This window comes from Paroedura picta, chromosome 2, assembly GCF_049243985.1.
Source record: "Paroedura picta isolate Pp20150507F chromosome 2, Ppicta_v3.0, whole genome shotgun sequence".
Lineage (NCBI taxonomy): Eukaryota > Metazoa > Chordata > Lepidosauria > Squamata > Gekkonidae > Paroedura > Paroedura picta.
Window position 1 is genome coordinate 92,016,930 of NC_135370.1, and position 17,919 is coordinate 92,034,848.

General features: G+C 39.8%; 1 protein-coding gene across 5 annotated transcripts in view; it reads left to right on the plus strand.

Annotated features, from left to right (window-relative positions):
- USH1C (USH1 protein network component harmonin) overlaps nt 1-17,919 on the plus strand; it is a 97,421-nt gene that overhangs the window by 58,750 nt on the left and 20,752 nt on the right. Inside the window, exons 2-5 of one of the 5 annotated variants that reach the window (XM_077321608.1) lie at nt 413-529; nt 6,033-6,560; nt 9,847-9,903; nt 10,974-11,093. The exons of 3 other annotated variants lie outside the window; for them this stretch is intronic. In XM_077321608.1, the coding sequence (XP_077177723.1) occupies nt 413-529; nt 6,033-6,560; nt 9,847-9,903; nt 10,974-11,093 (822 nt within the window). The remainder of the gene's footprint in view (nt 1-412; nt 530-6,032; nt 6,561-9,846; nt 9,904-10,973; nt 11,094-17,919) is intronic. One more of the 5 variants, XM_077321610.1, reaches the window with a different exon arrangement.

A 17,919-nucleotide genomic window follows, 5' to 3' on the forward strand; every position in this document is an offset into this window, starting at 1 on the left:
GTTTATTAACAAACTGAACTAATCATTCAGTTTAAATATTATAGTTTAGAGAGTTTTACTGTGGGTTTTTTTGTCCCTAATATTATTCATGTTCGTGCATGGTATTATGACCTGACTGTGTAGTATTGTCAATTTACCAAAATTTAAATGTTAGTTAACCATTTAAATGTGGATAAGAACTCTGCCTTAAAAGTTCATGGGAAGTTATTTTAAAAGCTATTTAATGGTTCTGCTGCACTTTGTATTGATGTTAAAATGGGCAACCAAATTGCTATAAAGTGATAAACATTGATCTGAGAAATCAGTGTTTACAGTCCTATTTTTAATAATTAAATATGATTTGTATCTTTGAATCAAATGCATTTTATAACACCAGTCATATACTTTGTTCTGCAACTACGATATGACTCAGGTATCTGAGACTGAGCGAGAAGATTTAGAGGAATCAGAAAAGACCCAGCACTGGGTGGAAAAGCTTTGTCAAACACGATTAGAACAAATATCCTCGGTGGAGAATGATTCCCCTGAGGTAACACAGTGCTCTAACCATCAATTGTGTTATCTAAGATGTGTAGCTGTACTTTGTTTTAGAAAATCTTTTATAGACCTTTTTAGCAATACTGTCTCTGGTTTCTACCTGCATTTCCAAGATGTACATAATAAACATTTTCAGACTCATAGAGAGCAATCCTAAATAATGTTTGTTATTGTGCTTGAAGCCAGGTTGTAGGGCCACTAGCAATACTTATCAACTCACCCATTGTTTCCTTGTGCACTTGGTAGTAGATCAGAAGATGGCAGTTGTTAAGCTGACCTTGATTATCATTGGTGCTGGAGAGTCCAAGTGAAGAGGGCCCTTTGGCACAGGTAGAGCTGTTGGACTTGGCTCCACTTGCACCTGGCCAACAGTGGTCTTCTAGTGCAGTGACTCACTAGGAGATTTCCTTGTAAACCAAACGGTCACCTCTGGAATACAAATTACTATTGGGAACCTAGAATTTGCTGAAATATACAAGATCTGTAGTGTGCATGATTCAACGACATAAAAAGAATATCGTTCAGGGGTCATTGGAGAAGAGGTATGTTTCGTATAGAATAGGAATTTCTTGGGATTTTTCAAATACTCTTCTCCAGTGTCCTGATTGACTGTTTGGAAACTCCCTGCTACTTCAAACATACTTTCTCCATGCTTGCCTCCAGAACATGAGAATGAATGTTAATCAGAGACAATTAGAGTGTTAGGAATCTATCTCTCCTCTCTTTCTATACAAAGTTATTCCTACTCTTAATGAAACTATTTCATTCTTTTTAGCAGCCTGGTGCTTTACACCTCTTGGTGAATTTAAACTCTGCCAACAGAATTCTGGGCCCAAAGCAACCTTTCTCAATCTTTTTACTGTTGAGAAACCACTGAATCTTTCTTTAGGCTTTGAGAAACCCCAGAAGTGATGTCAACAGGCCACACCTTCCTGCCACACCCCTGGAAGTCATGTCATCAGAAGTGACATCACCTAGATTCTCCCACTGGATGTGACATCATCAGGGGGCTCCCATGGCACAAGAAGTGACAGCACAGAAGTATTTTCAGATTATCTGTGGACAGAACCATACCTGTACTCTGGGCTAGCTAACAGTTTGCTCCTTTTCACCAAAGGGAGCCTGCAGTGGGCAGGTCTATTCTTCTCCATCGCCGCCACCCCCCAATGCCAAAATCAGGACCAGAGCTACTCTGCCAAACCCTCCCCCCCATTTTAGAAACAAGGCCAGGGCAGGTCTATGCTGCTCAGTTGCTTCCCCCCACCATGCCAGAAAAAGGGTCTGTACTGCTCCACCATGCCCCACCACATCAGAAACAGCACAGCAGCCAGGAACAGGCCTATGCCACTCCACTACCACCATCCCAACAGAGTACCTGGCTTTCTGGACTACCACTTGTGACAAGCCTCAGCCAGCAGAGATTTGTATGGCTGGGTCCCCTCCCCTTCACACACCCTCCAGGCCCATCATTGGTCATTTGGGGGGGGGAAGGGGGTAGGTTGACATGGCCATACATAGTCATATCACCCATTAATTTTTAAAAAGATATATATTAAAATGTATTATATATATATATATATATATATATATATATATATATATATATATATATATATATATATATATATATATATATATATATATATATATATATATATATATATATATATATATATATAATTAACTCCCAACCAATTAACTTCATGGCCATCACAAAAACCCAGGGTTTCATGAAACCCTGGTTGAGATAGCCTGACCGAGAGCAAGCATTCAGGCTGCAAAATAGTAGGTTGAAGGCAAAGAGAAGAAGAACCACAAAATGTCAGTTTCCTTACATCAGTGGTCCCCAACCCGCGGCCCGCGGCCCGGTGCCGGGCCGCGAAGGCCTTGGCACCGGGCCGCGGCTCCCTCTCCCCGCCCCCCACAGTAAAAAACTTCCCAGGCCGCAAGTTTGCGGCCCGGGAAGCTTCTTACTGCGGGAGTGGGGAGAGAGGGAATCAGGGCCACGCCCGCACATTGCGCATGCGTGCCCCGGCCGCGCATGTGCACATGCGCCATGCGCGGCCGAAATTGCGCATGCATGGCATGCGCGGGCAGGCAGTTGCCCTGCCGGTCCCCAGCCTCAAAAGGTTGGGGACCACTGCCTTACCTCATTCAGCATTACTACCTACTGGATAGGATTACTGAAGACAACTACCTGATCTAGAAAGAAAATGAAGAGTCAGATGCTCAAGACAAGACTCTGGGATGCCGTTAGAGACCACCAACTGGGATATGACCAGAAGGCAAGACAAAGGACCTGGGATTCTGACATCAAAAAGCCAAGAGGGGCCATAATTAAGATGTCTTGGGTGTCATGCAGACAGCAAATGTATCAAAAAGAATTAAAATGGCTATATGTCAATTCTTCTCTGAAAAGCCAGCCCTATTTGCAGAAGAGACACGTTAGCATTAAAATCCCAGAAAGGGGAATTTGTATGACCATCTAGACAACATAATTCATCTAACTGAGCAAGAAGTGCTGGTAAAAAGATTCCAGAACAGGATCTGGCTATGCTGTTAATTAGTTCACCAAAAAGTTATGAAAATGCTATATTCCAAACTGAAGAAAAGAGGGAAATGTCTCTCACTAAAGTAATCAGGCAGAAATAGTTTGAGGATTGCAATAATATAATTGAATCAAATGCTGAACATATGACACTGAATATGAGCAACGTGATGAACCACTCATGGAAAGCAAGGGCACTTTAAAAAGGACTGTAATGCTTCCAAGCAGAGGAGTCCCTCTCAAAAAAAGACATAAAGAGAGAGTTTTAAACAGCCACCCTCTGAGAAGTGCTATGTATTGACCCAAAAAGCAACCAAGAATAACATGTGGTATTTAGACAGTGTATATGCTCCATGCACTTTTCTGGGCACAGACTTCTTTGAAACCCCTAGATGAAGATAAAAAAGAGACACCAAGCCTGGCAGATTTAATGTATTTTAAATTTGAAATTTATTGTGTAAGCTACCCCGAGAACATAAGTAGAGAAGCAACCTATATATTGAAATATATGTATAAAAATTTCTGGTTGCAGAAGAGATTTAGTAAGGAACAGTGACATGTAAACTGACCAGTGGACAAATGTTTGTGGGGGTCCTCTTTGAAAATTGCCTTTAGGTACCACAGTTGGCAAACAACTTGATTTCAGTAGGAGTGCTTGCCAAAAATGGAATAGTGACATCATTGGGGGAGGGGAATGTGATACGGACCATTTGACTAATGAAGGAATAGAATATCAGCTCACTGTTCCAGACACTCCAGAACAAAATGGCATAGCAGAAAGAATCGCTCCCTAATCAAAATGTGCAGATGTGTGCTCCTAGAAGCACTTCTGCCTGAAAAATACTGGGGAGAAATGATTAACACTGCTACCTTCCTACAGAACAGTTTACCCACTAAAGATACCAGAAGAACACCTATCTGGCAGTGACTAGTGATACTAGTTGACTTCTCTTAGGAAGAAGTGGCCAGACCCAAACTCACATTGAGTAACAGAGACACTGCAGGAGGAGGCAGTCTCTGAGGAGATATGGTTCCACAGCCAGGTACCAATACAATAGCCCCTCAGCCCCCCAGCCCAGAGTTGGCAACAATCTACAGCCAGTTCACCTGCCCTGTTGCCAGAGCTTCACGAACAACATATAAGGAAGATGAGAGAGCTGCAAGGCAGAAGGTGCAGTGCTGTATTGGCAACACAGCTGTCTCTCCACATAAACAACAGAGATTACTGTTTGCAGGAGCAGGGCTGAGGTGGCTGGCAGTTGTTTAGCTTGATGTATAAAAGCAGCAAACAAGGGAATGGCTGTGTGGAAGTAATATGTTTGTTAGTTTCTGACCTTGCAGTCTGTATTGCTGACCTTGGACTCTGCTCTCTGCTTTTGAATTTCCCATTGGATTTGAGCTGTGAAATACCTTAACTGGTATTTTGACTTTGGGATGATATTCTGACTACCTCTGCCTGTTTGCTGTGTGTGCACAATCAGGACAATGCCATATGAACTATGATATAGACAAAAATGCAGTATGAAACACTTGAGGGTGTTCAGGTCAAAAGCCTGTGCATACATTCCTAAGGGGAAACAAAGCAAGGTGGATATAACAAGGCATTTTGGTAGAATATGTCTTGGGATGTAAAGTATACAGGATCCTTAATCCAAGAACTGGATTATGAGACTATAAAGATCTGTAATACAGTCTACATTGATGAGAAGAAAAACCCTACAAATACAGAAAAGATAAGTCTGGAAGATGGAAGAAAACACTGTACAGCAACCAGAAACAGTGCAACTGAGCACCATGAACTTTGCAGAGGAAGCACCAGCAGAACCCCAAGTACCAGAAGGTGATGCAGAACCTAAGGTCAGAAGATCAACTAGAGCAAATAAGCAAGTACCACTGAGAAGGCTCTTCTATATAACTAAATCAGAGGCTATGAAAGAACTTTCCACATGGGAAGACACAGAAAAGATAACCAACAGTGAAGCAGAAGAGTGGAAGAAGCCTGCAAAAAAGGAAATTAGGGCTCTGATTGAGGAACAAACATAGTCATCCATAGACATGCCTCCTGACAAGAGTTCAGCAGGATGCAGATGGATTTTCTAAGAAGAATCTCAGAAGACTTTACAGAAGTAGATGAATCTGAAGCCACACACACTAGATCTTCAGAAGGAGTGTTGGGATATGCAAGATCTGCAGGATGCATGATGGAACCGGTAGAGTTGCTAGACTTAGCTCCACTTGCACCTGGCCAGCAGTGGTCTTCTAGGGCAGTAGATCACCAGTAGATTTCCATAAGTTAAATGGCCACCTCTGGAATACAATACAAATTCCTATTGGGAACCTAGAATTTGTTGAAATATACAAGATCTGTAGTGTGTATGATTCAACAACATAAAAAGAATATCATTCAGGGGTCATTGGAAAAGAGGTATATTTAGTATAGTTAGAATAGGAACTTCTTAGAATTTTTCAAATATTCTTCTCCACTGCCCTGTTTGGAAACTCCCTGCTCCTTCAAACATACTTCTTCTCTGCTTGCCTCCAGAACAGCATAAGGAATGTTAGTCAGAGACAATTAGAGCATTAGGAATCTATCTATCCTCTCTTTCTATACAAAGTTGCTTCTGTTCCTAACAAAACTATTTTATTATTTTAAGCAGTCTAGTACTGCATCCTCTTTGGAAATTTAAACTCTGCCAACAGATTTCCCCTTAAAGATTCCTGACTGTGTTAAAACGCTGCTTCTATATATTTTTGTGGTTGTTCATATGTATTTATCTCCTTTAATATAAATTGAATAGATGATGGTGCATTATTATTTGTAAATTAAACATTTTCAGCCTCTGATGGCATTGTGCATTTTATTTTAGTAATGAATCCCTTGTAATAGGGATATATTGAGGCATTTTTAAGCAACTGTGTTTTCAAATTATCTTTGTTGCTGTACTAGACACCAGGTGTACGCCCTCCTGTTTCTCCATCTGGCACATCCATGCGAAAATTTGCTGGGGGGTTGCAGCTTCACACCACTGATCTTGATGACATCAATTTAGATGATGTTGGCAAGTCTACAAAACGTCCAGCACCACCACCTCCATTACACCGTACAGTTCCAGTAACCTCAGTGCCCTATCCACTTCCTCCACCAAGTGTCCCAGCTGCTAGGGGACAGGCACCAATACCCTCTTCCGCTTCATGGATGCCACCATCACCACCACCATCTTCGGCTTGGATGCATACCCCAAATCCTGTGCCACCGCCACCACAGTCTCCCCCACCTCCTCTTCCTTCCCCTCAGACTCTTGCCACTCTCCATACTCTGCCCAATCATCTGGATGAACGAATGGGCAACCATAGCTATCAACCTGGTGGACCAGCAGAATCACAGAACCACTGGGAAGTGAAAAACTATAAAGAAATGAACTTTAGCCCCATTAGTTCTCAGACCAGTGAACAGATCTACCTATCAAGTCCAAAGGTATGAATTAGTATAGAATATGTTTTGTATGTGTAGAACTCATACCCTCCTGCCACAGCCTGAGGTTTTCAAGAGACAAATATATTCCATTGTGGCGTTTGCATGATATGATATTGTTAATAAATTGCATTTCTCTCAAAAATGTAAAATATAAGCCCATATATACATCATGGTCTTTATCACTTCTTCTCTTATGCTATGTAGAATGAGCACTTAGTGGTTCAAGGAAATGCTACAGCATTGCATTCAAATGTTCATCTAGAGTACATTACTTCATTTTAGCTTTTTTTCTGGCTACCGATTCTTGTCTGTAGCATTTCTGGGCAAGTACATACATCAGTTAAAAACCAAACATTATTGCTGGTTTGATCAAATAAGCTACCTCACTTAGAATTTCTGGTAATATATCTGCTGATGAGATGCTTCTTATTAATTTAAAATATCTCACACACCTTACAAGTAAAATGCTATCCTCCCATAGTTAATGATGTATTAATCCACATTCTCCAAAACATGTTTGAATCAGCACCTACTGCTTCAGTGACTCCATCCAGCCACCTCATTCTCTGTCGTCCCCTTCTTCTTTTGCCCTCGATCGCTCCCAGCATTAGGCTCTTCTCCAGGGAGTCCTTCCTTCTCATGAGGTGGCCAAAGTATTTGAGTTTCATCTTCAGGATCTGGCCTTCTAAGGAGCAGTCAGGGCTGATCTCCTCTAGGACTGACCGGTTTGTTTGCCATGCAGGCCAAGGGACTTGCAAGAGTCTTCTCCAGCACCAGAGTTCAAAAGCCTCAATTCTGTGACGCTCGGCCTTCCTTATGGTCCAACTTTCGCAGCCATACATTGGAACTGGGAATACCATAGCCTTGACTAAACGCACTTTTGTTGGCAGGGTGATGTCTCTGCTTTTTAGGATGCTGTCTAGATTTGCCATAGCTTTCCTCCCCAGGAGCAAGCGTCTTTTAATTTCTTTGCTGCAGTCCCCATCTGCAGTGATCTTGGAGCCCAGGAAAATAAAATCTGTCACTATCTCCATTTCTTCCCCATCTATTTGCCAGGAATTGAGAGGGCCAGATGCCATGATCTTTGTTTTCTTGATGTTGAGTTTCAAGCCAACTTTTGCACTCTCCTCCTTCACCCGCATCAACAGGCTCTTTAGTTCCTCTTCACTTTCTGCCATTAGAGTGGTATCATCTGCATATCTGAGGTTGTTGATATTTCTTCCTGCAATCTTGATCCCAATTTGTGACTCCTCTAACCCCGCCTTTCTCATGATGTGCTCCGCATACAAGTTAAATAGGCAAGGTGACAGTATACCGCCTTGCCGAACTCCTTTCTCAGTTTTGAACCAATCAGTGATTCCATGCTCGGTTCTCACTGTTGCTTCTTGACATCCATATAGGTTTCTCAAGAGACAAATAAGATGCTCTGGTATTCCCATCTCTTTAAGAACTTGCCACAATTTGTTGTGTTCCACACAATCAAAGGCTTTAGCCTAGTCAATGAAGCAGAAGTAGATGTTCTTCTGGAATTCACTAGCTTTCTATTTCTCCCTTGCCTTTCACTTCCCTTCTCTCCTTAGCTATTTGTAAAGCTTCCTCAGACAGCCATTTTGAATTCTTGCATTTCTTTTTCTTTGGGATGATTTTAGTTGCTACCTCTTGTACAATGTTGCAAACCTCCGTCCATAGTTCTTCAGGCACTCTGTCTATCAGATCTAATTCCTTAAATCTGTCACCTCTACTGTATATTCGTTGGGGATATGATTTAATTCATACCTGAGTAGCCTAGTACTTTTCCCTACTTTCTTCAATTTAAGCCTAAATTTTGCAACAAGAAGCTGATGATCTGAACCACAATCAGCTCCTGGTCTTGTTTTTACTGACTGTATAGAACTTCTTCATCTTTGGCTGCAGAACACATAATCAATCTGATTTCTGTGTTGACCGTCTGGTGATGTCTATGTGTAGAGTCGTCTTTTGGGTTGTTGGAAAAGAGTGTTTGCTATGACCATTGTATTCTCTTGAGAAAATTCTACCAGCCTGTGCCCTGCTTCATTTTGTACTCCAAGGCCAAACGTGCCTGTTATCCCAGTTATCTTTTGGCTTCCTACTTTAGCATTTCAATCCCCCATGATGATGAGCACATTATTTTTGGTGTTGCTTCTAGAAGGTGTTGTAGGGTTTCATAGAACTGGTCAACTTCATCCTCTTCAGCAGTGGTGGTTGGAGCATAGACTTGGATTACTGTGATGTTGAATGGTTTGCCTTGTATTCGAATTGAGTTCATTCTGTCATTTTGTGGATTATATCCCAAGACTGCTTTTCCTACTCTCTTATTATGAAGGCTACTCTATTTCTTCTGCAAGCTTCCTGTTCACAGTAGTGTACCTGATGGTCATCTGAATTAAATTCACCCATTCCTGTCCATTTTAGTTTACTGATTCCTAAAATGTCAATGTTCAGTCTTGTCATCTCTTGTTTAACTACGTCCAGCTTGCCTTGATTCATGGATCTGACGTTCCAGGTTCATATGGAATAAAAATCTTTACAGCATCGGACTGTCTTTTCGCCTCCAGTTACCTCCACAACTGAGCGTCCTTTCGGCTTTGGCCCAGTCGCTTCATTCATTCTGGAGCTACTCATACTAGCCGTCTGCTCATCCCCAGTATCATATTGGGCACCTTCCGACCTGAGGGGCTCATCTTCTGGCGTCATATCGTTTTGCCTTTTGGAACTGTCCATTGGGTTTTCATGGCAAAGATACTGGAGTGGTTTGCCATTTCCTTCTCCAGTGGATCACCTTTTGTCAGAGCTCTCAGCTATAACCTTGTCCGTCTTGTGCAGCCCTGCACGGTATAGCTCATAGCTTCACTGAGCTACGCAAGCCCCCTTGCCACGGCAAGGCAGCAATCCTTGAAGGGGGTTAATGTGTTATATTATTACTTAATCACCTGGATTTAATTCTGACATCCGTTTATTTTAATGAATTACAATGGATATGGGAGCATTACTTTAACTCTCCTGTTTCAAATATTCTGACATGTTAAGTAAGCCATGAAGTGTAGAGTTTTAATGTTGCTGTTTTTTTCCTTTTTACCCTGTCTGAAGTTAAGGGAAAATATTGATTGCATGTTATGGTTGTTGTACATGTTTCAAAAGAAATATATATTTCATTACCTGCATATCATTCTTATACTTGGCATGAACCAACATGTTCTTCATGTCCATGATCAATGCTTCAGACTCTTGAATCATCATAACCAGAATGAAAACTACTCTCATTTAGGTTTCACGAAATGCATCTCACCTCAGCAAAATATCATCTGCATCAGGCAATACGTTGGTATGTCATGCATATTTTGTAAATGAAACAGAGGTCATCTTCCAATATATAATGCTCTAGAAAAGGCCAGTGGGATTTAGACAGTTTTCATCATGCCAACTAGGCATACATTCTAAGCACTTTTTTCAAGGGGCCCTTTGTTTACAGTGTTCCTTAGCCTGCACAAATTTAAGCTTAGATTTTAAAACAGGCTAAGGCTTTGCATGCATTCATTTTTCAGTTTAAAAGTTATTTTTGTTTTCTTTCAAGGATATGATCAATTGTAGGAATGCTTTGCTTTCTGAGGACCTATAAAGTACTCTCTTGTTCTTGGAAAATGCAGTGCTTCTCTGGCTTCCTTGCTCTGCCCCTTCCCCCACCCCAATTGCATATTAATTGCTACTGGGGTGTCACAGACCTCAGGCTTGTCTGGCTGACCATAGGAGACACCCTCATAGAGAACTGCTCCAGACACATGTGGTGCAAAGAAATCAGTCTTTATTGAGGGATTCCATGAGACAAAGCAAGACGGGGCTTGACAGGAACAGAAGCGTTGACAGAGATAAGCACAGGTGGCCTCTTGGGGTCTGGGGTCTATATATAGATAAGGGAGAGTACTTCACAGTGGGGGGGATAGGCTCTGCAGTTCATAAGCCATGGGATGGGAGGTGGGGAGAGATGGTACAGAAAAGAAACAGGAATGTGGGGTTAAGGATAGGTTTGATCTCAAACCATAGAACCTCAAAGCCACCACTCCCGAGGGAATAGGGAGAGAGATTATGACATGGGGATGCTGCACAATATTGTTCTGTGAGTTTTATAAGATGCACTTGAGTGATGTTAAACAGTTCTCTTCCGCTTTCTTCATCCCAACATCACTTTAGGAATCCATGCTACCTTCCTTTAAAGAGGAAGTGTACAGCCATTTGTTTAATTGAACCAGAAACACATTTATAGCAGGTATATAAATAGTCCCTTAATTGTGGTTACTGTTCATTGAAGATAAGAGTCTAAATGGAGTTTAGAATCATCATTTGTTTATATAATATACACAGGCATAATCTATAACATTCTTAAATTGAACCCTATAGCAATTTTGTCCAAGTCCACCTGCTCAGCGTCGCCCAGCTGTACCAATAGTATCTAAACCAGTCATGCTGCATCCTGACCACAATATCATGGTCAGACCATCAATCAAAACAGAAGCCCTGGTAAGCCCAAGATAATATATTCTGCATGCTGCAAATGTCTTTGGATGTAACATCGGATAATCTAATAAGCAGTCTTTACCTTTCTGTTGGTGTTCTGTCTCAAACGCACAATGAACATGTCCATTGCCTTCTGTGATCTGGCATGTTAAAATGTATGAAATTTTCATTATCCATATCATCTGGGCAGGAATATAAAACTGTTAATTAATGCCTTGAAAAACCACAGAAGCTGGAAGAATTGCTAAAGATCTCCAGTGGTCAAATGTCTCAATTTTCTAGTTCTTTGTTGTCTCATGATTTCAAGAAGAAGAATAAATTATATATATAAACCCATGCAGCCCTATAGAGCTGGTAAAAAAGAATGAAGTCTTCTGCTCCATCTGTACACATAAAATATATGAACATATATATAAAGCTGTATTTAGTCTATCTGGCTCTGTATTATTTATTCTGGCTGGTGGTAGCTTTTGATGATGTCACAGGAAGGCAATACTTGCTTCCTTAGAACACGTACCTTCAGTTCCCAGAAAATTTACTGAGGGAATAAGGTGAAGCATCAGTTAAAACAGTGAGCCAACCTTTTCAGATACTGGAACTGTCTTTAACTTCTATGTGGCAGCATAGGATCCACAAGACAGGATCATCTGGCTTATCTGAGGAAGCCAGAATTACAAACTTGCAAGTGTTGGAGGCAGGAGACCTGTGATCCAGGGACTTGAAGCTGCTGCAGAGTCTTCCAAAAAGCAGCAAAAAATGCACAACATGTTCTTGTAGTAAGGCTCTAATCCATTTGATCCTTTGGATTTTAGACCACTAAATAAAGAAACATTCAGTGGTTGGCTGGTTGGTTGGTTAGTTAATTAGTTAATTTGTTGCAAAGCAGAAAAAAGAAAGCAAAAAAAAATTAAAATCCAGCAATTAAGTAAGATTAGAGAAAAAGGAAAAAACAACACATAAAGCAAAACTTATAATGACATTGGTGATGAATCTACATATGAGTAAATAATTCATAAATATCTAAAAGCAGGTCCAAATGCAATTCCCATTGATATTCCATATGTTCAAATGGTGATAGAGCAATAAGCAATAAGATCCTCAATCCATTCATTGACTGGAGGTGGGCTTTTATATTTCCCATGTTGTAGTATGATTTTTTTTTTTTTTGCTATACTAAATGCATGGAGGGTCCATTCCTGTTGACCATCAGTTAGCTTCCAAGAGATGGGCAGATAATTTTAAAGTACATAAGAATCCTCAAATATCAATTAATATTCTACTACAAAATTGATATGAGTAATAACTTCTTCCCAGAAAAGTTGAATGACTAAATGCCCAAGTATATATTTGATACATCCTACAAGTGACGATGCCAGCATCTAGATACTTTACTTGCTCCTTTACTATATTTTTTGCTGAGTAAGTTAATGTCTTAGCATCTGCATTCATCAAAGAAACATTTGCAGTTTGCACATAGAGTATGGTCTTTGCTGTGTTTAAGAATCACAGTGATATAGGCATCATATAAGGACAATAGCACTGAGCAAGGCTCAGAATCTCATTATGCTCTAGGAACTGCAGTGATTCATAGATGGACTAACCTTGCATCTGGGTTCTCACCGAAACTAAGGTAACGCCATCAGACAAAAATTTTAAAATCTGCTCTTTCTTCCACAGACTGGCAAAGTAGTGATAGGAAACAGGCAACCATGAAGTATAAAACAAATATTTTGTGCTCTTGTGCACGTCCTGCTCCTTTTGTCGAAAAATTTATACAGAACTGTTATCATTTTTATACCTCATGGGCCTGTTCAACCAAAGAAACAGGGACCAAGCATTTATATCATTTTACTTAAAAGTAACTATAGGATTTTCAGTTTCCATGTCATATGTGTATAAATGGGGAATCAGAAGGCCCAGCTTTCTAAAATTTAAGGCTGCTTGATTATATTACAGAGCACAGTTGAAAATTCAATCCAGTTAAGCCATAGTAAATATAGATCACTCCCAACTACTTCCTGATGAATTGAAAAAATAAGATGGGTACTGTTGAACGTGATATACTGCTGGTAATGTGGACTGGAAGGGATTTCTGACTCTTCCCTTCAGCCAGTTATGCACATCTTATTGGCTGACTAAGAAGAAATGCTGCTTTTAATCTCTGTGTCCCAGTATTAGGTATTATTTTTCAGATCTGTCTCTTTCCTGTTTGTGTGTGGACTAAGAATGTGCTTTTATATATTCTGTAGTCTTCTGCATTACCTCCCTCCCTGATTAAACAATTGCCCGTGAACGTACTTTCTCTGTTGTGCCCCCTTCCTTATGGAATGCCCTACTTGAGGAAGGCTCCCAGTCTCCTGGCTTTCCACAAGCCATGCAAAACAGAATTTTTCAATGTCCAGTAGCACTTTTAAAACCAAGACTTCCTCAGTTACAACGATATGAGAGATTCAAATGGGTAGCCATGTTGGTCTGAAGTAGCACTGAAGTAGTGCTCCTGGACTCTGATTGTATAATGATATGAGAGTTACCAGTCCATACATGCAGGTAAAGTGTGAGCAGTAAATTAACATATAGCATAATTAAAATGAATAACAGATACTAGAATCAAACAGAGCCAGAGTTGCAACTCAGCAATTTCCATTGCAAATTCTTACAAAACTCAGAACAATGGATTCCCCAGGATTCAACTAATCTCATTCATTCCTTATATCTGTATTTTCTACAATCCCCAGAGGTCCATATGTCCTCTTTATTTTATTTAGAATAACTGATTGAATAGTAGATGGTAATTAATAGTATAATGTACCAAACAAATAACTTTATAAACTAAGCTTGTTATCTGTTTGATTCTGGAATACAACATATTTCATTATGCTGTAAGTTTACTGCTCACACATTACCTCTAAGTATGGACTGATAACTCCCATTTCATTGTAACTGAGGGAGTGTGCCTGCACAGGAAAGCTTATACCTTGAATAAAATTTAGTTGGTCTTAAAGGTGCCACTGAACTCAAACTTTTTTTCTGTTGCTTCAGACTAACACAGCGACCCACTTGAATCTAGAATTACTCAAGAAGATTTAGAGACAATATTATTATTCAAGAGACAATGATTGAAGAGGCAATAGAGTTGCACTGTACTAATTAATTTACAGAATTATATGGATAAATAATTAGGAACTGTGGTCTGTACTGCTGTATATAGCTTACTGTAAGTAGGATCTTATTATGTATTTCCTGTGTGTCTTAATGTATTATGTTAATACTTATGCTCACTTCTTTCTGGTGGCTCCAGACCTGTCAAATCCTAATCCATTGTTTATTGATTGTCCCATTTTGTTGATTGTACTGATTCACTCTGAGTCTAAATGAGAAAGGCAGACTACAAGGAACATAAATAAGTAAATATTCATGGGTAAGGTAAGCTCTCCAAGCTTCAGTGTTCCCCAGTTTCCAAGAGAAACTTGGTGCTTAAAAATGCTAATAGAAGTACGGCCACTTCTTATACTCATAATTTAAGGTTGTTTCTGAGTGCCTTTTATAAAGCCTACATGGTTGATGTGGCTAAATTTTTCTCTGCTGTTGTTTTTAATTCCTAAACGTCTTTTTGGTATATGTTTTATGGGCTGTGAAACGTGAATAAAGTAAAGTAATACAAGTTGCTAATCATTAAAAATTGTAAATGAAAAATTTCTGACATCTATTAAATAGTTGGCTTCATTTATTTATATATCACCTGTAAAATATTAGTATTAATTAGTTCTGTTCCCAGTTCTGTAAAGTTCTGCTGGACCGGAGGGGGGGGAATTGCATTTTGTGCGTATGCTACTAGGGATGGGCACGACCCTTAAAATTCCTATTTGGGACAGCCCCTGAACTGAGCTGGAATTTTCCTGATCTGTACCAGCCAGTTTGGATCCCCCTCCCTCCCTGCCACAGCTTGCAGAGGTTGAGAGAAAGGATTAAATGGCTGGCAGCCAGTTGACTCATCTTTTTCACACACACCCATTTTGAAATAGGGGGGAAGCTAAACAGTTGTGTTTAATGTCTCACTATCATTTAAACCTTACAGCTGATAGGTGGACCCACCACACTGTTAGTTTAAAATGGCTCACAGTCATTTAAACTTAACAGGTGACAACCAGATGCTCTATGCCGTTAAGTTTAAATGGCTGGCAGCCATTTTACTGGTCAGTTTTGCTTTCTCTCCTCTTCCAAGCAGGGGAAAGTCAAACGGCTTGGGTAACAACTGACAGGCCGACCTGCTCTTCTCAGCTGCTAATTTTAAATGCCCCGAAACAGTTGCACCAAACTGGACAAAAGTCCAGTAAATGTTCAAGGAGGGCATCTTCCCCAAATATCAGTTCAGGGACTGTGAATTGGGGCAAGTTTGGGCATAATTTTGGCTTGTGAACTGGTTTATGTCCATTCCTGCATGCTACATCAGTGCATAGCTCATGAGGTGCAGCTGGTAACTGGCACCACCCTCTAATTCACTCTTTGATTCTGGTTGGTGGACCTTGTATTTCTGGAAAAGTGGATCATGTAGTTTTAATGCCTGCCTGCTCACACTGAATCACTTATTCTTTTGATGATATTTGTGCTCTGCAATGTCACTATGACTTTTAGTGCTGGCATTCTAAAATTCTTTCCTAATACCTGGCCTTCTGACATCTGTAGCTTTTGATATAATTTTCTGCCAACAAAGGGGGCTCTATCTTATGAAACTTTGTAACACAAACAATTTGTTAGTTTTTAAGGTGCCACAAGGTCCATCATTGTTTTGGCTCCCCCTGGAATTAATTAAAATTGACATTAATGCCAAGCTATTTATCAGACATCTGTTCCTACCTTTAATTGTAGCCCTTGGGGGTTGCTTTCTGATTGAGTTCATTAAATTATAATAAAGAGCACATCTAAGTAATTTGAAATTTCTCAGGAGTGAGCAGCATACCATCCCAAGTTTAGTGTATTTAGCACAGCTGTGGTTTATGGTTTTCAACGAGACAGCATGAAATCGACTAGCTTTGTAGACAAATGATTTGAAATATTACATAGACTGCAATAGGTTATGTGCAATATATTGTGAACAACTGAAAATAAAACATCCTTCACTGGGAAACTTCTTGTGCTATTTATTATGTAGGAGTGCACATCTGTCCAACCATTGAGTCATGCCCCATATATCAGTGTCCTGTGTTTCCCAATTTTTTTTTAATATTCATTGGAATTGGAATTTTTCATTTCATTTCATTGGAATTTTACCACAAGGCAAGAGCATATTATTCTTATCTAATTTATGAAAGCAAATTTAGTGGCAACCACACTTTTTGACATACTATGTAACCAAAGCCTTATTATTTATTATATATGTACTTAGGGTTATCATAGAATGAAAATAGGTTTGCGATCGAGCAAAAATTAAAATAAGAGAAATTGGGGGTGGTAAGAACTGTATAGTGTCTTCTTTTATATATAGTGTTTATATTATATACAGTGTTTATATTAACAATAATTGTCAGTATGCCTTGCCTATGACATACAATGGGAATTCCTGTGCACAGGATACTGGTTATTTTTGTTCTTTAATTCCTATGACATTTTTCTTTACAGTTCTTTAAACATTTTCAAGCTTTTTCTCATGTAGTATTAAATGCAGAGTATGCAGGAAATATTTTAATAAAACCAAACATATAAAATACTGAAATAACTTCAGTACTATTGTGTAGCTTGTATATTGAAAAACTTTTGTGTCTAAATTTTTTTTATAAGGTGTAGGTAAAACCAGATTTTATTGAAGTTTACGTAGAACAGAGAAAATAAGAAAAAATATATAAAACATAGAATATAATCCATTATGCTTTGCCATCTTCTAATACATTCCTTAACTAACTACTTACATAGTCGATATAATAGCTCCAGAGTTCCTGGAAATCATCTGCAGAGCGATTGTTCATTAGACTTGTAATCTTCGCCATTCTGGCCAACTCTCTCAATTTCTCAAGCCAGTCCACAACTTTGGATGTGTCCTGTTCTTTCCACAGCCTAGCCACCACCAGTCGTGCTGCCATTGTTGTATGAAATAAGAAATCACCAGCTTTTTGAGAAACACTAACCGGTAACACACTGAGTAACATAAATTCAGAACAAAATGGAAATCTAACTTTCAACATTCCTTCTACAATATCATGAATTTCTTTCCTGAATTTTTTGCATTTTTTTTACATGTCCACCACATATGATAAAAGGAACCAACCTTTTCCCTACATTTCCAGCATTTTATATCAAAGTTTCCAGAAATTTTACCTAACAGCTTAGGAGTCATGTACCATCTATAAAACATCTTATACTAATTTTCCCTTAATAGCTGACATTTCGTCCATTTCACAGTTTTGTTCCATAATAGTTCCCATTCATCTAAAGGAATTGTTATTGTTGTTATGTGCAAAGTCGTGTCCGACCCATCGCGACCCCATGGACAATGATCCTCCAGGCCTTCCTGTCCTCTACCATTCCCCGGAGTCCATTTAAGTTTGCACCTATTGCTTCAGTGACTCCATCCAGCCACCTCATTCTCTGTCGTCCCCTTCTTTTTTTGCCCTCGATCGCTCCCAGCATTAGGCTCTTCTCCAGGGAGTCCTTCCTTCTCATGAGGTGGCCAAAGTATTTGAGTTTCATCTTCAGGATCTGGCCTTCTAAAGAGCAGTCAGGGTTGATCTCCTCTAGGACTGACCGGTTTGTTCGCCTTGCAGTCCAAGGGACTCGCAAGAGTCTTCTCCAGCACCAGAGTTCAAAAGCCTCAATTCTTTGACGCTCGGCCTTCCTT